The 24343-nt window shown below is 35.9% G+C and overlaps 1 protein-coding gene across 1 annotated transcript in view; it reads left to right on the top strand.

The window, feature by feature from the left end:
• Positions 1–24343, top strand: part of COL28A1 (collagen type XXVIII alpha 1 chain) — a gene marked incomplete at both ends in the record, with an annotated part of 152881 nt that overhangs the window by 39155 nt on the left and 89383 nt on the right. The window contains 7 exons of the mRNA XM_080701208.1: positions 581–649; positions 1945–2013; positions 9960–10028; positions 12503–12571; positions 17577–17645; positions 20826–20894; positions 21909–21977. Of these exons, the coding sequence (XP_080557334.1) occupies positions 581–649; positions 1945–2013; positions 9960–10028; positions 12503–12571; positions 17577–17645; positions 20826–20894; positions 21909–21977 (483 nt within the window). The remainder of the gene's footprint in view (positions 1–580; positions 650–1944; positions 2014–9959; positions 10029–12502; positions 12572–17576; positions 17646–20825; positions 20895–21908; positions 21978–24343) is intronic.

Here is a 24343-nt window from a genome sequence, read left to right as displayed (position 1 = left end):
TAAAGACGAATATAATCCAGGCTGGATTCAGTGTTGCATGTTCATTAATTATTATGTTTATTTGATTTAAAAATAAAAATGGAGGCATATTCATGGATTCTTAAAAGTATTGTGAGACCTATAGGCTATGCCTCCTGTGCTGAGTGGATAATTCAAACCTCGGTCTATGTTGTCTTTCCAAATGGATGGTAGAAAATTAAGGGTAGGAATTGTGTAATGAGGTTTCACAGTTGCCTCAAAGCCCCTATCATAACACGGTATACCTAAGAACTGTTCAGTAAATACTGTGTGTGTGTGTGTGTGTGTGTGTGTGTGTGTGTGTGTGTGTGTGATACTGGGGGTGGAACCCAGGGGCTTTTCTACATCTGGGCTATACTACTAGACCTATTTTATACTTTATTTGGAAACAGGGTCTCGCTAACTTGCTGAGAGCCTCACTAAGTAACTGAGGCTGGCTTCGAACCTGTGCGATCCTCTTGTCTCAGCCTTCCAAGCGCTGGGATTACAAGCATGTGTCACCATGCCGGGCTTCAGTAAATACCCTTAAGTTGGCCTAATACATCACTGTTTCTTCCTATAGGGTGAGCCAGGTCCTCCTGGTCCTTATGGTCCTCCAGGAGCCCCTGGAATTGGACAGCAAGGTATTAAGGTAAGCATTCTTATGTCTTTGTCCATTGATGACTATTGAATAAGTTATAGGGGCTGGGGAAATGTGATTTGAATTTTTTTCAGCCTAACTGTAATAGACACAAGGTTTTCTAGTATAGTTACATTTTGAACTCTTGGATATTGTGATATTCTGGTCAGAGGCAGTTGCTATAATAATAATCAAGATTTAAAAAATTTGGTTGTAATGAAATTTTGCTTGTCTCCAAATGTTCACCCTGACATAATGAACTTGTAGTTCTGTTGATTTTTTATGGACTTTAAACACTGACATGCAAATATGTTATTGTGAAGTGAAACACCTTACACCATCACCTGCTCACATTAAATAAACATAGAGGGGCAGAAACCAGAGGGACCATGATTCTGAATAAATAAATGTGGACAGAAAGGCCTCTAGGGAACTAGAAAGGTAAGAAACATCCCTTCTGGGGTGCTCTGCATCATGTAAGATATGATAGAGAACAAGTGCTTATTTTATTTTTATTTTTATTTTTTGGTGGTACTGGGGTTCCTGGAAACCCTTCTATCTCCAGGTTACACTCCCAGACCTATTTTATATTTTTATTTGGAAACAGAGTATCTTAAGCCAGCACAGCTGGCTACGAACCTGTGCCATCCTCCTGTCTCCGCCTCCCAAGCGTGGGGATTACAAGCGTGCGCCACCACGCCTGGCTTACAAGTGCTTATTTTAAATGCCACTTCTATATGATTGAAACAATAAGACTTTGATGAAGGACTAAAATAGTATACTTTGAATGTAATCAAGAGTCACCATGAATAGAACTTCAACAGTAAGTTCATTGAAACATCAGAGAAGGTGAGATTTATATGGGCAGAGAACAAGAGAAGCACCCTGAAGGAGATCAAGTGTGAAACAGAGATTAAAGAAGAGGTGAAATGGACACAGTGAGGACAAGAAAGGGTGGCATTCCAGGGTGGTGACAGGGAATAGCACAAACATTATTAGCTTGGGTGTCTCAATAACCAAAACAAATGCTACACACTGAAGCCTACCATCATTATAAAAGACTGCAAGAGAGAAGAAAGTGCTGTGATGCACTGAGACAAGAAGAGATGATGAAAATGTTAGGGTAATTTCTTGACTTAAATGCATTGAAATTCAAATTAAAGCCATTTCTCCTCCTCTAAATTTTGAAAATTGTTTACAAAGATGAAACCTTGGCTATTTTTCTCTTATCCATGATGAAATCTTCAGAGTATTGTGTGCTATGTTTTTTTTTTCTTTAGTTAAAAATGCATATTCTAATTTCTCAGGGAGAAAGAGGCCAAGAAGGAAGAACAGGGGCTCCGGGACCAATTGGAGTTGGTCAGCCTGGACAGCCAGTAAGTAGCAAAAATTCCTGATGGGATAAAAAGGAACAATATAATCCTGAAATTCCTATGGTTTTTTTTTACTGGTTAAAGCAAATAGTCAAATTAACCCACCTAGTAACTTTTTGGATAAGAAAAAGACAGTAAATAAGCAAGGACCAAATACAAATGTTGTTTTCCAAAACACTTAACATAGGGCTACATATACATGTATGCATGTGTATATGTATGTTTATATATATGTATGTGTATATATAATGTAATGTATGTAATGTTTACAACTATTTCTCTCATACTGTAATGTTTTAAATGATTAGGTTGTCCAAGAAGAAGAGTTCTTATGTGTTGAAATTTCCTAGAAAAGCTAGGTGTGGTGGCACATACTTCTAATCCCAGTACTTGGAGGTTGAGACAGAAGGATTGCAGGTTTGCAGCCAGCTTCAGCTACTTAGTGAGGCCCTCTGCAACATAGTGAAACCCTGTTTAAGAAAAAAAAAAAAAAAAGGTCGTTGGGCATGGTGGCACACGCTTGTAATCCCCACACTTAAAAGGCTGAGACAGGAGGATCACACAGGTTTGAAGCCAGCCTCATCTACTTAGTGAGGCTCTCAGCAACTTAATGAGACTCTGTTTCCAAATAAAATATAAAATAGGTCTAGGAGTATAGCCCGGAGGTAGAAAGCCTCTGGGTTCCACCACCAGTACCACCAAAAAAAAAAAAAAAAAAAAAAAAAAAAAAAGTCTAGGGGTGGAGCTTGGAGGTAGAATGTCCCTGGATTCAATCTGTAATTCTACAAAAAAAAAAAAAAAAAAAAGAAAGAAAAAAAAAGAAAAGAAAAAAGAAAGAAAATAAAGTTCCTAGGAGATGGTAGATCTAGATTAAAGTCTAATGTTTACACATTGTGATTGAATTTACTGTAACTATGAGAAAAATCACTGAAAATAAGGATCCTATTTATGATTGAATCCATGAGCATATTCAAAATTAAGGATTGATGACTATAGAAAGATAAAACCTATTTTATTCATAGTTTCTGTTTTATGTAACTTTGAGGTTTGCTATTGTTAGAGAAGGAAAAATCTATTATAAGTGATCTAAAGAGGAAATGAATAAAACATGACTACTCTGGTATAAGAACCTTCTTAATTTCTCACATAACCATGTTTTCCTAGGAAAAATTTGTAGCTGATTTACTAAGGTATCAGTAAAACAACTGATTGTGGATAGTTGGTCTCCCAAGTTGGCTTTACATTGTGTATTCTCATGTGTGAACATTAACAGAAGCCCATGTTTCTTCACTGCACTCTGTGAGTGAAATTTCAGCCTATTGTTTGAGGGTTAGGATTTTTGCTAATGTCTGGATATAGTAAGTAAAAGGAACAGAGCATTATATATGGAAGAGAGATAACACTGGACAAATAGTCTAGAAATAAGTGCTTTAGTCTTATTTTCCATTTTATTGATAGTGCTCTTAAAAGTGAACTGTTAACTTCTTTGAGTCTCTTTATTGGTTATACATTGCCATGTTAATATACTACCTCAAGGCTTAGTGCATTAAAATAATAAATTATTGTTTCTTGTGGGTCTCTGGGTTGACTTGATAGTTTTATGTAATGTGAAGTCAGTTGCATTGCTAGAGTGCCTAGGCTAGAAATGGCCTAACTCATATGGCCGGCAGTTCGGTGGTAATTGTTGGCTAGAAGCTCAGCTGGGGTTGTTGAGACACCTCAGTCCTCCTCCATATGTGCCTCTACATGTGGTTGCTTGGGCTTTACAACATGGCTGTTTAAATCCAAGCAGGAGTGCTCCAATAGGTAGAAACCACTCATCATGTAAATCTCAGCATCCGAAATACATAGCACCATTACTGTGTCAAAGTTAGCTGAAACAAGCATAGAATAAGCTCAGATTTGAGTAGGATAGGAAAAGGCTCCACTTTCCTATGAAGAATGTCAAAGATCTTGTGGACATCTTTTTTATTTTAGTACTGGATATTCAACCCAGGGGTGTTCTACCTATGAACTATACTCCCAGCCATTTTTATTTTTTATTTTGAATTAGAGTCTTGCTAAGTTGCTGAAACTGGCCTTGAATTTGGATCCTCCTGTCTCAGCTTTCTAAGTACTGGATATCTTTAACTCACCATAGTCTCAAATTTTAACTTCTGTCAAAAGAAAAAAATTTTTTGCAGTACTGGGGATTGAACCCAGGGACATTTTACCTCCAAGCTATACCACCAGCTCTACTTTTTAAAAATTTTGAAAAAGGGTCTCACTAAGTTGTGGAGGGTCTCACTAGGTAGCTGGAACTGGTTGGGAACCTGTAATGCTTCAGTCTCAGCCTTCCAAGTATTGGAATTACAAGAGTGTATCAGCTTAACTTCTGTAAACTTTAAATATTGTTAATCTACTAGCTCTATAACTTTTAGAGTTGGAAGTTTTGAACCAAAGTAATGGAAATACCAGGGAAACAAATAACAGCCTTTTTTTCTTTTAAAAAAGATATACTAGCTGGGCGTGGTGGTGCATGATTGGGAGGCTGAAACAGGAAGATTGTGGTTCATGGACAGCTTCAGCTACTTAGGCCCTCTGCAACTCAGTGAGACTTTTTTTTTCAAAATTAAGAATAAAAATAATAGGGCTGAGGGTGTCGCTCAGAGGTTTCCATCCCCAGTACTGCAAAAAAAAAAAAAAAAAAAAAGATAAGCTGATAAATATTTTGTTTAAGTAACTTTGTGCTTTGTTATTATTTGTGCTAACTGGACTCAGCAACAAACGTAAGAATTTGAATTTTGTTTATTTATTATGGTTTTTAAAACATTTTTAAGTAATGAAATATTTTAAACATACTGAAAATTATAATGATTTAGCAAACCTCCAACAGGAAGACAAATCTACCATAGATTATCTTTAAAAAAAACATAAAAATTATAGACAATAGTAAAATCTACATAATATCTTCTAGGAAACAGAAGAGGAAAGAACACTTGCCAACTTATTTTATGAGGCTACTTTTCCTGATAACAAAAACAAAATAGTAGCAATATGTAAGAATAAAACTACAGAGCAATATTCCTCATAAATAAAGGCACAAAAATTCTTCATAGAGAATTGGCAAATGAAACACAACAATATATAAAAATAATTACATAACATGACCAAGTAGAATTTATTTCATGAATGAAAGACTGGTTTAATGATTGAAAAACCAAGGTAATTAACTGACTAAAGAAAAAAGATCTCATGATCATATCCAAAGACACAGAAAATCATTTAGCAAAATTAAAAATCTTACAACCCCAATAAAACCTCTCAGGAAATTTAGATAGGGGAAATCCCCTCAGGAATAAGACAAGCAGGTTTGCTTTCACCAATCTTAGTACAGCATAGTAGTTCTAGCCAGCTGTACAAACAGGGGAAGAAAAGGAAATAAGAGCCATAAAAGTGAAAAAGAAAAAAATAAAATTGTCCCTATTTTCAGATGACATGATAGTCTCCATAGTAAATTCCAAGTAATCAACAACAACATCAAACCCTCCTAGAATTGACAAGTGAGTCCACTGTGCTCATAGGATACAAGATCAACATCGAAAAATCAAATTTATTTTGATATACTAGTAATGATTACATAGAAACCAAAATCCACAGTACCACTACCATTCTGTTTTTGTTCCTATGGCTCGGTAGCATATTTGAAATTGGACATATTTGTAGCATTCTCTTTTTGCTTAGGATTGGTTTGTCTATTCAGGTTTGCTGTTGCTTCCATGTGAATTCTAGGATTGGTTTTCTTAGTTTTGTGAAGAATGTCACTGGTGTTTTGATGGAAGTTGCCTTGAATCTGTAGATTGCTTTTAACAGCATGGCGATTTAGCAACTGTTTTTTTCTGCTGCTTTGTGAACAGAGAAGTGTTCCTGTCTTCTGGTGTCCTCTTCAATTTCTTTCCTTGGTGTAATTTTCATTGTGGAGGTCTCTATTTTATTCAACTATTCAGCCATTTGGGGGAAGTTTGTGTTATATGGGCTCACTTTTATTCACTCTGAATTATTTTCTAGTATGCTAATGTCTTGAGAAAATTATTCATAGACTGCCTAAGTACCATGAATAGAAACCACAAACCAACACACAGCATAGGACCAGGTTAGGAATTTTTAGTCATTCAGAGTCAAGACGTTATTCTGCTGATAGGCTTTCTTTCACTGGAGAGATCTATTACTTTGTAGGTCCTTGCTTTATGTGGGATCTCAGTTCTGATTTGCTCATTTCTCACTGCGTAAGCCAAATTCTGCTATTCTCTCCCCACTGGGCTTCCTAGGAATCGCCCTACCACATAAACACAGTGTTCACCCAGGACAGCTACCGTGGCAACTTAGATGCTTAACATGAGAGTTGCCAGCTCTGTTTCTTAGCCCTGTAATTTCCTGTGGGTTCAGCTATGCTTTTATGATTTATTTAAAAGAAAAATTATATTATTTTTTGTTTGTAGCTACAGAATTTTCACAATATTGTCAAAATTTTTGTTTGTTTTACAAGTCACAGTTACACAAAGGAGACTGATATTGTGGCATTTTGATTTGATAAGAAAGATGTGAAAAATCCCAAATAATGTGTCAAAATGTTGCACTTAAATAAAATAAAAGATAAGCAGTGAGTTTTTTTAAATTATTTAGAAGTAATATAAAGACTTACCTTAGGATTGACAAAGGTTCTTCTAAAAATCCTGTATTGTTTCTTTGCCTGAATTATTTCAAGTGATTTCAGGTTCAGTACCACTCTCTTTTCAATCCCATAGTGATGTAAATATACTGATAGATTGAATTAATATTATGGCTCTAATACCTAAATCTGTGGTTTTTTTTTTTTTTTTTTTTTTTTTTTTTTTTTTTTTTTTTTAGTACTGGGGATAGAATCCAGGGGGCATTCTACCTCCTAGCTACACCTCTAGCCCTATTTTTTTATTCTTTATTTTGAAGCAGGTCTCACTGAGTTGCAAAGGGCCTCACTAAGTAGTAGATGAGGTTGTTCCCGAACTGCCATCCTCCTGTCTCAGCCTTCTGAATGCTGGGATTACAAACATGTGCCACCATGCCTATGTGGTATTTGTAAACAACAATGAGGTTTTTTTTTTTAATGCAAGGTTATTCAGAGGATCTCAGAAAAAAAAAAATCCCTCAAAGGAAACTCTAATTACTTTGAGGTTAAAAAAAAATAGTAGATGACACCATTTCAAGATAATGGCCGATTTTTATTATTATTTGTCATTTTTATTTTTAATGCTTGCAGAATATAGGGAAGCCACTCGTAGATTGCTAAAACTGTTAATTTTATTAAAGAAAGTAAAATAATATAATGAGCAATCATATTTTATCTTATCATTAATGTCTCAATAAAACATTTCACTGATTAGACTGTGCCAGCTGATAATTAGGTTCCTACACACACACACACACACACACACATACACACACACACACAGAGAGAGAGAGAGAGAGAGAGAGAGAGAGAGAGAGAGAGAGAGAAGAGACCACACACATACACATGTATATATGTATTATTAGAGATGTTTGTTAAAAGCCAAATAATTATGTCATAGGTTCTTATGGTCTTTGAAAAGGACACTGCTATTTTTATAGAAGCATTCTGTCTTTTAAAATGATATACAATTATTATCTGCCAATAAAATTTTTAAATGGTCCTTGGATACTGCCTACTAAATTAAAAGTATGGTTCATCTAACCCAAGCACCTGCTATTTCTCTGCTTAATAATTATTCTACATGCTGACTGTTTAACTGGAAAACCTGAGAACACACTGATGATGTAGAATATTACTTTGACAGTTTACAGTAATTAAACCTTGGATCACTGATTTTTAAATTCCCCAAGGTGTTTGCCCATGAGCATTAACTCCATTCTCAGCAGCTTTTGGACACATGGTTCCTTAAACCTCCAATATTTTCACTTTCACCTTAGCTGATGGACTCTAGATATGGAGATTGTTCTATGCAGTATTTCTCTCTCCCCATTGTTTAATGTAAATCATTTCTCTCTGCAATTGCCTAACTTGTAAAAAAAAAAACCACAAAAGAACATTTTTAGCAATTGTGAGACTCAAGTACAAGGTCTTGATGGTCAAAGCAGATATTCAGTAATAAGTAAGAATTCTAAATCTCTCTGGCTTAATTCTTTTAATAACACTTTCTACTGAGGCACTACTGTCATGATCACCAAGGACAATGCTGAACATTAGCAAGATTGAATTACTTGATTAAGGTGATACTTCTAAGGTGTAGCACAAGTGTGTCTTGAACCTCAGCTCAAGAGCCATCCAAACCTACTTTTAACTACATGCAAGACTGTAAACTCTATGAGACAAGGAGATTTCTATGCTATTCTGAGAGTCTAGCACTATTCTTTCCATTAGTTGGATATTTGGTAAATGTTAAAAGACTTCCTTATGTTTAATGTAAGCTGTGTTTTGTTTTCATTTGTCCTGTCACTAGGAAAAAGGAAAATTCACTAACATTTGTTTATTTAAATATATGATGTTAACTTTGACACTTCAGTTTAATTTGCTATCCAGTTTTTATGGTCATTTTTATTTTTCCCTAGCTATTTGCTCTGCCATTAGAATAAGCTGTCATGTGTATTAGCGTTTTGACTAAGGCTTTGATTATTCAAAGCTAGGTTTTGCATACGCATTGCGATTTTAATGGAATTATGTGTTAGCTATTTCTTTTAATTAAAGTCTTTACCAAAATATAGAGAAAACTTTCTTTTAAATATGTAATATTAGGGAGAGGCAAAAAAGTTAGAGACTGGACTGTAGTTCGTTTTTTTCTTACATATGAATCTATAACTGATCTGTCATCATGCATCTGGGCTGCTGTCCCTTTTTATTTTTCTCCTTTTGCCTTTTGGCCAAGAAGAAAAAGAGAAAATATTTGTAGCTTTAAAAATTTTTTTGTAGTTTAGCTGGGTGTGGTGGTGCACTCTTGTAATCCCACCATAGAGAGGTGGAGACTGGAGGATCGCAGTTCGTGTCCAGCTTCAGCTACTTAGCTACTTATCGAGGCCCTTCGCAACTCGGTGAGACCCTGTTTCAAAATAAAGAATAAAAAATAGGGCAGGGGATGTAACTTGGATGTAGAATGCTCCTGGGTTCCATCTCCAGTACTGCAAAAAAAAAAAAAAAAGGTAGTTTAAATGAAAAATTTGCTATTTTCTTTTATTTGCCAATTAATGTGTTTTCTGCCATTCTACTTCAATGTCTGAGGAGTGTCTTGTTTTTCTTAATTGCATGAGATACTCTCTCCTCTTCTGGTTCCTTTTTGAACAATAGTTATATGGGCTTCCTAAAATTTCATCATTGAGATTGAAAACCATGCTTCTTAGTGATCCTCTCAAGATACCAACTCATGCATAAAACTACTGGTGGGTTCAACCAGTTCCTGAAATAATTAAAGTCTTAACCCAAGTTTATCAGGACAGAAATTAAAATGCATGTAAACAACATTTAATGCTTTAAAACAATTGTGCAGTCATTTCTTTATTGGGCTTTCCTGTTACTTAATAAATTATTAAATCACTCTGAATCCTTCTCCAGACCACATAGTCTTGAATTTTTAGTGCCTTTTTGCAGGATTTATTTTCTAATCCTTATTCTGAAGCAGCACCTAATTTCCATTTTCCTCTAATTTGAGGACACTAGAAATTCTTATGCCAATCAAATGGAATGAGTACTTAAGGCAATGAGAATACCTTCATAGCTACAATTCTGTTGATCAGCATGGAATTTACTAGGAGGATTCTAACCACTTTCCAAGGACTATATCCATGTCATGTCCATGTGAACTGAAATATGACCTTCCTTTTTCTTTTCTCTGTCTCTCTTTCTTCTCCCCCCATCCACTCTTTCTCCTTCCCCTCCTGATTCTCATTCTGTCCTACCTAACCAGGGTCCCCGTGGTCCTGAGGGAGCACCAGGAGAGAGGGGTTTACCTGGAGAAGGATTTCCAGGACCAAAGGTAACAATAACTTTGGAGCTAGAAAAAAGTGCTTTCTCTTGCATGGTCATGAATTACAAAGTTAAATACCAAGTTAAGTATTTTCCTGACTATTTCTACCTTATTAAGTAAAGAAATATGTAAGTGAACCTTTAATGCAAAAGTATAGTGGAATTTTTAATTTTAAAATAAGCAATCAACAGATTTCTATTTCATGTAAATGACCCCATATGAAATTAGAAAAATCTCTGCAAATAGTTTGTAGTCATTAAAGCTCCAGTGACAAATAGCATCTTTATGCCAAGAAGTTAAGTTACTGAGTGTAGCTATGGCAACAATGCTCACAGCTTTGTTTTACAAAACACAAATAAAAAATGGAACCAAATACACCAGTTTATAGTAGTATTGCTATAAATATAATAAGAAATGTGATTTTACCATAAGGAGAAAATGTTATGAAAGACCTACCTTTGACCTGGCATTTGAGAATTAGAACTACCCTACTGCTTCCCACATATAGTTTTTGAAGCCCAAGTTCCTCTGCACGAGAGAGGTAAACTTCTCCATAAAGGGCCAGATAATAAATGTTTGAGGCTTTGTAAGCTACATGGTATCTGTCACACTGACTCAAGTCTGCTGTTGTAGCTCCAGAGAGCCATAAACAATGTATAAATGAATGTGTGGCCAATAAAACTGTGTTTACATAAAAACAGGCAGTAGGATTTGGCCAGTGGGCTATAGTTTACTGTCCTCTGGTCTAGACAGTTTACCCACAATCTATCCAAAGATCACATAGGAAATGGTTTCCCAAAATCCTTTGGGCACTATCAGAAAAATTTCAGTGTAAGCAAAGACACATTTTGGAGTCTTTCCTTAATTTATAAGGTTTTTTTTTTCCTTCCCAAAGACATACATGCCTAAATACACACAGAGAACCACATGCTGCTTTCAGAGGCCCTTCACATCTGTCATTCTGTCAGGTCATTAAGATCTGACCTTTTCATTATGGCCCCATGCTCTGAATTGCATCTCATTCTCGGACTCTCTTGATATCATCAATACGCACTTCTATATGAAAAAGCTAAGTCTCGATAGAAGGAAAACAATTAGCTAAAACAAATAATTCATATTAATTTGTGAGAGCTTGCTGGGCTGAATTTTAAAAGAGGCTCTTGTTGACATATTACATAAAATTTATTATAAAATGGAAATAATATGTTGAATAAAGGTGGCATTACTGATGCCCTTGGCAAAACAAAGCATCACTCTCAGAAGACAGAGATCAGCAATTTAGCACATTTCAGAAAATTTTATGACACATAGTTTTTGTGATTTTTTTTCACATAGTTAATTTCTGCTATGTGTAGCCCAAGCAGTCTGGAAAATTCAGATAGCCAGAATAATTTCTCTTTTTAATCACTGTTTGTGCTTTGAAATATAAAGAAACCAATGAGAAATATGTATATTTTTATATAGAGAGGGATATGAAATACTAAGAGGCCTATTCCAGGGCATATATTAGTGTCATGTTCAACATACTTTTATATTATATAACATAAGATATAATTATGCCCTCTACCCAAAGGTACGGCATTCACCTTAATCTCATTTAAAAAAAAAACACATTATTTTGAGTGTTGCTTTAGGATCAAGGATATTTTATTGCAGTCTGTAGTAATGTTCAGAATACTCTATTTTTTAGCCAGTTAGACAAGGACTTTAACAAGTTTTATATAGTTTTCAATAATATCGGGACTAAGAGAATGAATTATGGATATAAAAAGACAGAGCTATATATTCATGTATCCAAGGTTTCTTGGAAATATTCTTTGATTTTACTCTTGACTAATAAATTCATTAAATAAATATCATTTCTGCTTAACCAACATGATTTATTTTTATACAAAGGCATGAAATATTATGTCTTCAGAAATATATGTTAAGAACAGATCTGTTCACAGGGGTCATCTTGTTATAGAAGTATATTCAAGAAGATTTTCTATGAATCCTTCTTAGCCTAAATTTTCAACAAATGTATATATATTCAGAGACAAAAATTTAATAAATAATGCAATTTTAGCAAATACTGATTCACATGCTGATATCAGAGGAAAAAATTTCTTGTACCATGGACTTTGTTTTTCCGTGATATTAAGGAGAAGGAGGTTTGATCCAGTTTGTTGTATTAGGTGACTGTTTTGGTCCCAGATTTTGGATAATTCTGTTGAGATTGGGAACTGAGATTTTTTCCAGCATCAGTGATGCTGCCCTATATGTGTGTTCTGCTTGGAAAGACCCCTTGCTTTTTAAAATGTTATGACTTTTTTTTTTTTGTAGTTTGAAAATATTAGAGTCAAAATCACTCATTGGTAGTGAACAGTGAATTTAGATGCTTGATTTGGAAAATCAAGCAGAATTCATAGCAATTATAATGTAAACTCTTAAAAAATTCTTACTTCTCTTAGTGCACTGATGTCCCTTCCATGTACTTTCAGGGTGAAAAGGGTTCTGAAGGACCAATTGGCCCACAAGGATTGCAAGGCCTGTCAATCAAAGGGGACAAGGTACAGTATATGAGATGTGTAATAGAAACAATGCTGGTAAAATTATTTTTGTCATTGGTGTCTGTACATGTACATTTTAAACTGTGTATAACATGGCAACCATGCCACATAAGTATTCATTTAATTATAAATCTAGTATATACAGAGTATATTACTAGTAGGGTGAATTATGATCTGGAAATTTCCACTATTTACAGTGAATGTGTCATGTATTTGGATTCTAACTCCCAATGATTTCTGTCATCAGCAAAGTATCTGTGAAGTCAGATAATAGCAAAAGATGCTTCTACTTAATAAAGAAAACTGTTGTTAAAAACATACTGACTTAATTTCATTATGATCCCTATCATCCTTGGCTTTCATTCAAAACTACTACCATAAGATGTGGTTAAAATAAGGGAAGTCATTTCATTTAAGAAAACTAGTGTTGATTCATTCCAGTAAAAACTCACAAGAATCCAGCTTGAGTTAAACAAAGGGTCATTGATCCATTGTAGTGACAGAAACCAGGGATGAAAGATGAGATTTTTCATAGGACTTGAGCTTTTGTTAGGTGATTTTCAGGAACATTCAAGGAAACATGAGTTGACCCTGGGGCGGATACTATCAGAAAGTGAGGATAAATTGTTTGGAAAGATAGCAAGGAGTGATACAGCTGGGTCATATAGTGGTTCCATTCCTAGTCTTTTGAGGAATCTCCACAGTGATTGTACAAATTTATAGTCCTACCCACAGTGTTTAAGAGTTTCTATTTCCCCTTGCCTGCACTTATTATTGTTTGTAGTATTGATTACCATTCTAACTGAAGTTAAATGGAATCTCAGTGTACTGGGGGAGGGAACAAGGACAGCTGATGAAGGAAACAGTTTAAATAATACGATGTCTATATATAAAGGTACCACTACCATACAGCAAAGAGTGGCTAGCTAGGTGGGATCTGGAGGGAAACACACTAATGCTATGCTCACTATGATATATAATTACAATGCACCAATCAAAGTAAAAAGAAAGTGGTGATCATTTGAAAGTTTAGCACTTTTTTTCTAATTTTCTTCTTTCCATTTTTATTGGTGCATTGTAATCATACATTTTAATGGGATATAAGATAGTAGAGGTATACATGCACACAGTTTAGCATTTTTATGAGTCTCATCTAGAAGTTGGAAAAAATGGTGTCAGGATGAGTTGTTAATTGTTAAAGAGGTAGTAGCAATTCATTTTAGTTGCTATTGTAGAAAGATGTTTGAGCATTTCTCGGCATCTGGACAGTGATTGTTGTTTTGTCTGTGCTCAGACATGAATATGGCATGGTCTTGTTTTTGTTTTGGCCTGTTGCTTGTTGAGGCTGACGATCTGAGAATGAGTGCTCAGCACTGCGGCCTCACTGCCAGGATCAGGTCAGCTCTCAGCCCTCAGACGTTGCTTATTCTTTATCACCAGTTCCTTCTTTCTTTAAAGATACGTGAAGATTATATCCAGATTAAAAGTAGTGGTGAGGCTGGTGACCGAAGCTACTAGAAGCTGATCAGACTCTAAGGAGAAGGGGAAAGTGATAGCTGCCATAAGAAGGAGATATAAGATATGTGCAAAAACCAGAGACCTCATATCAGTTTGGAGATATTTATATGTCAATCTCTAAGTGTATCATAATATTTATTATTATTATTTTTTGGTGGTGCTGGGGTTCCTGGAAACCTTTCTACCTCTGGCTTACACTCCCAGATCAATTTTTATATTTTTTATTTGGAAACAGGGTCTCTTAAGCCAGCGCGGCTGGCTTCGAACTGCACGATCCTCCCGTCTCCGCTTCCCAAGTGTGGGGATATAATATTTATTATATTGTAATAATGACTGATACTCATGATACCTCAAATGTTAGGTTTCAATCCTGAGTGCCTTATTCCTTTTATTTATTGGCAGTTTTCTATTCTGGCTATCTGCATTTAAATAGCAGAGGTAATGATAAATATGGAATGACATAAATTTTACATGTATTACAATTCTCAGTTCAAATAGCTCAGCTCTGGTTGTAATTGCAGCTCTAAAATATGCCAAAATATGTAAGATGCTCTTTCTTCCTTTGGAACATCAAGAACTGAATATAATAGAGCCATTGTCTTATGAATTTAGTAAATTAACTTTTTCAAATGTTGTTGTGACATGGCATTTGTGTTTTTACATCTGGAGCTCTTGCAAAGAAAAGACTTTGAAATATCAGGACATTATCACATAGCAAAGCTTTTGTGTGTTGCTCCCTTCCCCAGTCAATGTCATCTCCTCTTTCCTTTCTTTCTTTCTTCTTCTCCTCTCCTCTCCTTTTACATGTAACATTAGATTCAGAGACTTTGGCACATGGTTCAAGCAATACGATAAATACCCCCATGATGAAGGCTCATGGGTAAATATATATATTTGGTACAAAAATAGTTATGACACAGATATTTAACTGTAAGTATCACTGCACAAACTTTTCCCACATTCATTGAATAGTTGCAGGAGAGTGCCTATGAGTTAGGTTCTGGAGTTAGAAAGTGGACTCAAATTCTACCTTTGGTTGCTAACTGTGGTGTGACCTGGACCAAATTACTTAAGGTCATCTGGAAAATGGGGTTGCCCACTGCAGAGGGTTGTTGGGAGGACTAAAGGACACAATGCAGGAAAAGTGTGTAGCACAATGACTCCGGCATAGTTAGCAATCAAGTTCTGAGTCAGAATAATCAATCTATGAATCAGAACTTGACGCCATTATTCTTTTCCTTGCACAATAACCATTTAGAGTAGGGGGTTGATAAAGAAAGAAATACCAAAAAGCACATTCCAGGGCATGTTTTAGCACAAGTTTAATGCATTTTTATATTATATAATCTATATGTTGCTGTTTATAAAAACATTTTTTTAGCCCCAGATACCTGCCTGTCTTTTTGAAATGAAATGTTATTAGAACCCAGGCACAGGTGTTCATTTGTGCATTGTCTATGACTGATTTCACAGTACCAAAGCAGCATCGATTCGTTACAAGACATTTCATTTTGGTTCTCAAGCCCAAAATATTTACCATCCAACTATTTTAAGGAAAAGTTTGCTAACTTGGATGTAGGCTAAGTATAAATGTCATTAAAATAAGTATAGTTATTCATGTTGCTCAAAAAAGGGTTCAATTCCCAGCAGTCAACTTGCTTGACTTGTCAGTAGCATTTCTTGACCCTTCACCTTTTCAGGACTCTCTCTCTCTGCTTGGTGTCTCTAGCTGCCCCTCTCAGTCTCCACTGCTATTGCTGCTTCATGTCTCTGAGCTCTAATGACTTGTGTGCCTAAAGGATTCACTCCTGGGACCTTCTCTGTCTTCTATGCCTTGATAAAGTCACCCAGGCATGACATTCTATGCTATCTTTATGAGCTCTCCCAAACTCAGCTCAGACCTCTCCCACTTACTTAGTATTTATGCTTAGTTGTCTATTTTAGGCATATCAAGAGGAACATGTCTAAAACCGAGCTCCTGATATCACCTCACCCCCAACTTTACTTTTCTTTCAGACTTCTCCTTCTCAGTAAATGCCAGTTCTCTTCCGAGAACATTAGAGACATTCCTGAGTCCTCTCAAGCTGCAGTAAATCTTGTCAGTTGTACCTTTGAAATATATCCAGGACCTGTACTATCCAACAACACCCTGGCCAAAAACCCATTATCTCTTCTGCAGACCTTCCCTCAATAAGCCCAGATTGTTCTCAATAAGCCCAGATTGCGCCTTCAACAGGAATTCAGGTCTTTCGCTCCTCAGCACAAACCCTTCCCTGGTTTCTCATCTCACTCAGAGAGAGTCCTTTCCATTGCCTCACAGGCCCTGTTGATCCTTCTGTCTGGCCCACCCACCGTGCTTCTCTGACTTGATCATCTATCACTTGCCTTCAAGGCCACAGGCTCCACTTCCACCGTTCCCCTCACCCCACTGTCTCTGAAATGCACCAGGTATCATCCTTGTCCTGGCCCGTTGCCCTGAGCAGAATACTTTCCTCCAGGTCTCTACCTGGCTCATTCCCTGTCCTCAGTGAGGCCATCCCTGGCCCCTTATCCAAAATTGTCTCTGCCTCCCCCACCTTCCCTGATGCACATTTCTCCTATACACTTATTACTGTTCGAAATGGTATTTGTTTTATCTATCTGCCTTGATTATTATCTTCTGTAACATAATATTTTATAATTTATACTAAAAATGATATTGTAATAATTTATATTTTATTTATAGATTGTGTTTTATAATAATTTATACTTATTTTGTTATAAATCATATATTATTTAATTATCTAGTGATTACAAATTAATAATTTATATTATATGCCTACCTTGATGATTATCTTCTATTTTATTATCTTCTTACTCAAATATAAGCTCTTTTGAAGACAGAAATTTCCAGCTATTTTGACCATTGCCTTTTTCCAGCGTTGGAAAAAGTTTCTGGCACATGATGGGCACTGAAAAAGTATTTGTAGAAACACGGCAAGAATGAATGAGTGATACTATTCTTCTTATTGATAACTCTAACTTGGTTTTTCCATTTTATTTTATGGCAGGAAGAGATGGGGTTCCTTAATTTTATTGCCCTTTTAATGAGATTTGTAGAGAAGGTCTTTAGGAAAATTTAAAATGTTTTCTTTATCTTTCAAATTCCAGTTTTCTTGTACTTTTAAGAATTTTATACTTTGAAATATGATCCAAGTTGGGAAGTGTTTGTGTTATTATAATAACTATTCAGGAGTTTTGGGTTGTGAGAAAAGTGATTGCTAAATATAAACTGATGTAAATGCTAACCAATTTAGGCTAAATAGTAAAAATGTCATTTACTATTTTAGCAAATTTTGAACTATAAAAGAAGTGAAATCTTGTGATTTTTCCATGTTGAAACTTTTTATACTGTGGAATTGACTTTATTCTAGCCTGGTTCCAGATTAGCAAATCATGAAAGAGGGATGTTTTGTTTATTGTTGTATTTTTGACATTTTTTATACAGGGGGATTTGGGACCTGTGGGACCTCAAGGACCAATGGGCATCCCAGGCATTGGGAGTCAAGGGGAACAGGTAGGTAATGTTTGTTTCCTTTCCTTGGTATGGAACATTACAGCCCAATCCTGGTGTTCATGGAAGGCCAGTCCTGCAAACATCCAGGAGTACATTTGACAGTCAAATTGCAATGAAGTATAGCTCTAGAAGGGAATGTAGGAAGGAAAAGGTATTGTCATGTGAAGATTTTATTTTTACAACTTGCAAAGACTTAAGAAATATGTATTTCTTGGTGTTAGGACTTTTAATATTAAAACATAACTAATAGGGTAAGAGTTTGGGGGTAATATTTTAGTTCCCCTTGGGAGAGTATAATTTATATACCTGTTGGTTCATGTGTTTTTTATTCTTAAAGTTTCATGAGAGTTGAAGTCCCGCTCTGTCCCAGTACCAGTGCAGTAGTATTTCCCACCCCTAATCGCATACCAGCCTAAGAAGAGTACTGAACTAAAACAAGCACCAGAGCCGGGCGTGGTGGCACACGCTTGTAATCCCAGCATTTGTGAGGCTGAGACAGGAGGATCTGGGTTTGCGGCCAGCCTCAGCTATTTAGTGAGGCCCTTTGCAAATCAGTGAGACCCTGTTTCAAAAATAAAGAATCAAAAATAGGGCTGGGGGTATAGCTTGGAGGTAGGATGCCCCTGGGTTCCATTCCCAGTACAGCAATAAATAAATGAATAAATAAATAAATAAATAAATAAATAAAACAAGCACCTGAATTAGAGGCAACCAGTTAATTTAAGGGACAGCCTTCCTAAAGAGAAGCAAACTACAGGGAGGATTTATGAATAATATCTGGCTCCTCTAGGTCAGAAGAAAGGAAAGACCTCTATAATGTCTTTATATTCATGGCTGGAACTTCTTTCAAGAGCTCTCTGCTAACTCTGGGAAATGCTAGATAACTGTGTTAAGTTTTAAATAATGTGAAGGTAGAATAACAATACTTTCATTATTGTTTACCATATGCTTTTATCTACATTGTTCATTTAATCAAAGCCACCAACAAATTCAGATTTCTTCCTGGTTAGAAGTAGCAAATAGGTTGGATTAAAATTTATGGTTAAGATTTAGACCATTCTTGTTGCCTGGACTCTGTTGTCTAGGGTACTAAGAAAAGGAAAGAATAATTTAAAAAATGAGACTATTCCTAATTTCAGTGTTGACCTTTAACTGCATTTATTTCTAACCATTTGCTAATTTGCTATTACTACCTATTTCTGTTAGCCTCGGCAATTGCAAAGTGGACATTACTTCTTTTTCCATTCCCTTGCTCTTGACAGAGCTCCTAGTATGTTAGTAGAATTTAGGTAAAGAAGATGCCAAGATAATCCATAAATAAATATTTAGATAATAATTGAGAACTGGATATTTTGACCACTTGAGGATCCTGGTTTGACTCCACACCAGGCATGCTGTAGCTTTGTAGTTTATTTGCTGGTGTCATCAGAGCTTAAATTCTGGTGCTGGAAGCAGCTCATCATCACTGTCACATCTGGGTCTTGTGGTGTTCCTGTGCTGAGTTACCAGTCTGGGGCTGAGAATGCGGTTCAAAGAGATACACATCTGTCCAGATGGCCTGTGGATTCTAGACCTCCCACCTGTGGCTTCCTGTCCCCTTTAATGCTAGGCCCTGATGGAAGCTGGTGCTCTTCAGCTTAAGAAACCGAAAAACAAACAAACAGAAAAGGCAACAAAAGTCTCTTTGACTTTTTTCATTTTCTTTCCCCTGTTTCTTCTTGTTCAAGAGAGAAAAAAAAAAATTAAGGTGAAAGTACCCTTTTAGAACTGACCCCTAACAGAGGAGAGTAAATAGGATGTGTTCTCTGTAAACTGCTTGAAACAAGAACTTATTTACCACTTTAAGATAAACAATGTAAATTCTACTTAAGTTTAATATCTGTTTATGCAGTTACCCAATTTTCTTCTTTTAACTTAACATGTTTATCCATTGAATTCTTGTGATTTTTTTATTTCTTCCTATTTCTCTTATAGACATGAGTTTTCCTACTCGTATGTTTATGAGGAAACTTCTGTTTTCTGTTTATAATATCTCTCAAATGACTTGAAGATTTTTTTAAATATTTGGAGGCTTGATCATTTCAGATGTTTCACAGGATAAAGTAGGATATAAATAACCACATCCACACATGTGCATCCACACATGTGCACACTGTGAATATTTTTTTCCTGTCCATTGAATGCTACCTGTAGACTATAGCAGAACTCAGAAGGGCTCCTTTTTGTAACTTTCAATATTTGTAGGTAGCAACTTTTAACTCCCCAAAGACTGCTCAGTTTCATCAACCAGAGTAAAAGGGAATCATGTTTGCTTTTTAAAACTAAAAGAAAAAAAAAGGTTGTATCATCTAACTGGAGAAAATGGAATAACATTTGTTACTGTACAATATACCTGTACAAAATAAAAATTATTTGTAAGATATAAGCAAGTATAGAATTTTAATTTTTTCTTGTGTCATCTTTTAATTTTTTTTCCTCAGTGGGAGCCTTTATTTCCCCCCTCCTGCCATAGAAAGACATTTTTATCAGGCAATAGACTTTTTCAATCACTTTTAGGTACTAGAAAATTGTAGAGTTGGTGTAAGTTGCAGATATCAGATTTAATTTGAAATAAAGTGCCTAGTCATTGGTTCATCTTCCTTTTAGTCTTTACCATCTGGTACAAGCTGTTGGGGAGGGAAGGTCGAATCACAACACATGCTTGCACATACCAGAGATGTGAATTGGGTCAACTAGATGGAATTCTACTTTTGTTATAAAATATTCCAAGCTGGTGTGTTGGCTTTGACTACCCAGTGTTGTTAGGGGTTCAGGCTTCATTATTCTTGTTAGCCCAGCATCCTGAGGGTGCTTTCTCCATCCACATGATCCAGAATTGCCATCATGGAGCCCTTATATCTACTGGGGAAGGGGAAAAGGGAGGGATCACAAGTGCCCCCCTTATTTCTTACCAAGAACCAGAAATTGGGCCCATTCATCCACTCCCATCCCATTGGCCAACATCTGGTCCAGGTGGCCACACCTGTCTGTAACAGGGGCTAGGAACTGTGGTTTTCCTTCTAGGCATTTACTTGATGGAACCTAAAGTTTCACTTTAGAGGACTTGAAGCCATTCTTATTCAAATAATCTCATCCTTCTCAATTTCACTACTGACATGATTTTTTAAATTTATTTTAAAGGGAATCCAAGGTGCTATTGGTCCACCTGGTCCACAGGGGCCCCCAGGACAAGGCTTACCTGGCTCCAAGGTAACTTTCTAAATGAAAGTAGAGTTTATCAATAGTATAATTGCTGTGTTCTGGTCAATGTCAGTGCATTTGGAAGCAAGAAAACAAACTGAAAGATCAGAGATCTCCTTTAAGTCAAATGTTATTGGTGCTCATAACAATTTAGAAAATGTAATATATGTTCTTTATGTTTTAAGAAGCCTTTACTCACCCAGTCTGTATTTATTACTTTCTTTGTCATTTTTACTTATGAGACCTTATTCTAGCAACTCAAACAGTCCTACCCGTGGAGGTGGCCGTTGGTTTCCTCCTTTCTGGGCTGGTGACCTTACAGTAACACCAGTGATCTTCCACTAGGCTCAGCTATTAGAACTTTGGTTAAAGTGGCAGTCAGAAATGACCTAACAAATAAAAATTTCCCATGAGCTTTGGAATCAACTTCTCTTTTAAATTGTAACTATTATTTATCCCTTTACAAGAGACATGCCACTTATGATTTAATTAGCTACCTCTAATGTTGCTCCAGAGAATCACCAATCATCATTAAATAAACAAAATACTTCTTGGAGACTTCTCACTTGGGAGCGGGCTGCCTCGAGCTGCCCATCTGAGCAGCAGCTCGGCCACACGCTCTTGCTGCCCTTGACATTTTCCTCTGGGGCTTTTCATTGAAAGTGCAGGCTGTTCTCTGGGTATGATGCTGCTCTTGATCCACAGCTGCTTCAGCTTTCAGGTGTCCATCTTAGTCGTTCTGGAACATAACTACCTATCTTTTCTAAGTGCCTCCATGGGGGCTCCTTAAAATCAATTTTGAATATACTACATGGCCTATATTCTAAGTCAGATCACATTTATATATTCCAAATGTGGTGAAAATCCATCTGTCTGAAAGGACTTCAGGCAATCTATGTATGAATTGAACACAGGAAACTGTTTTATCTCATATTGTTGATATCAGACAGCTCTTAGGAGATCAAAGGTAGGAATGATTTATTTTTATTTTCCTGTAATATTGAAATACTCTCTCTTTTCCAGGGAGAAGTAGGTCAGATGGGACCTACAGGCCCTAGAGGACCAGTGGGAATTGGAGTGCAGGGTCCAAAGGTGTGTTGACTGTGCTGCTCAGAAACAGTTAGGAAATTTACATAAGTTACACAAGGTTTCCTTTATAGCCATGTGCAATACAGACCCTGCGTGTGCCACTTCATACAAGTGTTTTCCCTTCATTTTTAAAATGTACCTACTAGCAAAGTAGCATTAAGTATGCATGGCTTGCTTGCTATTTCTATTAGACAGTTGAACTAAAATGAATACTTCACTGGGGCAGGAACTTTATCTTGTGTGTTATTGAATACTCTACTTTGAGGACACAAGAGATTCCCAATAAATCCTGCTGAAGAATGAGTGAATCCTTAGTGCACCCTTCACGGCTTCTCTAACTCCTCTTGGACGTATGTAGGATCTTTTGAACCAGGCTGAGCTCTAACCAGCACCATCCTTCTGCTGTTGCTGTCATTACTCTTGAAAGCATTTGGGTATTAGAAGAATATGTAAGATGTAGGTATAAGAAGAATATACATGTTACATATACATAAGCAAAATTACAAAGGGTAAAATGTACTAATATAGTAATAATAGATACCATTTTTACATGATTTTGATGTGCTACACGATATACATACATGCATATGTATACATACATGTATATATATAAATGTGTATATAGTATACACACATGTCATTTATATATGCATTTCAGAGAGGCAACTTATAACATACAAGGCTCAGTCTTACTGCCTAAATTCAAATCCCACTTTTGTTACTTCCTGGATGTGCAATCTTAAGCTTCTCCCATTTGAAAAAATGAGGTATTTCAAATAGACTCAGCCTTATAGATAATAATACAAAGGAAACCCATGCATTCCATAGTTCAGTTTTATAACATGTTAATATTTTCCAGAGTGACTCAAAATGTTTTTATAGCAGAAGACAGTTATTAAATTACTATATATATGTATATGGTATAATGTAATTTATTATACATTTGTACATTGTGGAGTAATTAAATTAGACTCCTTAACATATCAATCAACTTATTTACTCATCTTTTTGTGGTAGAACATTTATAATCTATTATTTTAGCAGTTTTGAAGTACATGGTACGTTATTATTAACCATAGTCACCCATGCTGTGTGATGGAGCCCCAGAACTTATTAAATTTTTTTTTTTGTGGTACTGGAGATGAAACTCAGGGCCTTTCTACCCCCAGGCTACACTCCCAGACCTATTTTATATTTTATTTGGAAATTGGGTCTCACTAAGTTGCTGAGAGCCACACTGAGTAGCTGAGGCTGACTTCGAACCTGCACAATCCTCCTGTCTCAGCCTCCCAAGCACTGGGATTACAAGCATGTGCCACCACGCCCGGCTTTAATTTTTATTTCAGTATTATTATTATTATTGTTATTGTTATTATTATTATTATCGTGTATGTGTGTGTGTGTGTATGTAAGACCTTTTTTTAAGAATTCCTATAGCTACAGCTGGATGTAGGCAACATGTCCTCCTGAATCCCACTGCTCTCTCTTCCCTCCCACATATAACCATTATCACGTCTTTGGTGTTTATCCTTCCTTCAAAATGTTTAGTGTTTCCTAAATACATTCTTCCGCATAAACTGTATATTGCTTTCTGGTGTTCTAGAACTATACATAATGTATCGTTCTATAATATATTTATGCTTTGCCTTATGTTTTATTGTTTTTTATGCCTCTGATTCATTCATTTTAGTTGATCTATAATGTTCTATTATATGAAAATACCTCATTCTCTATTTATAATTTTCCTGTTGATGGTTATTTAAATTGCCTCTAATTTTTGCTTATGCCAATAATGCTGCCATTAACATTGTGTTTCTGTTGTATAAGTCAGAGTACAAGTTTCCCTTATTCGTGAAAGACAAGTTAGAGGCAGAATTGAAGGATTATAGCATATGAAAGTATTAAATTTTGATATTGCAAAAACATTTTGTCTTACATGGGATGCCTCTTTATCCTTTTGCCATCAATAGGCAGCAGTATCAATATGAGATATGCAAAAATGTATTTCATTTTTCTAATTTTTATTTCCTAATAACTAAGTAACTTTTTTTTATACTAAAGGGAACTTCAATTGTTCTCTTTGTAAACCCTTGTAGGTTTTCCTCCTCCTCTCCCCCTCCCCCTTATTTTTTTATTTCCTCTTCTTGTTATTATTGTTGTAGCATTGGAGATTGAACTCAGGGGCATTATACATCTGAGCTACACCCCTAGCCTTATTTTTTTTTTTTGTTTCGAGTCTCACTGAGTTGCAGAAGCTGGTCTTGAACCTGGAATTCTCCTGTCTCAGCCACTGGGTTTAAAAGCATGAGTCACTGTGCCAGGCTTATTTTTTATTTTTTGAGATTGAATTCTTCTCTTATTAACTAGAG

Source organism: Muscardinus avellanarius (genome assembly GCF_963383645.1).
Source record: "Muscardinus avellanarius genome assembly, chromosome: 9".
NCBI classification, from domain to species: domain Eukaryota; kingdom Metazoa; phylum Chordata; class Mammalia; order Rodentia; family Gliridae; genus Muscardinus; species Muscardinus avellanarius.
Note: the sequence above shows the minus strand (reverse complement) of the source record. Positions and strands in the feature narration are given on the sequence as shown.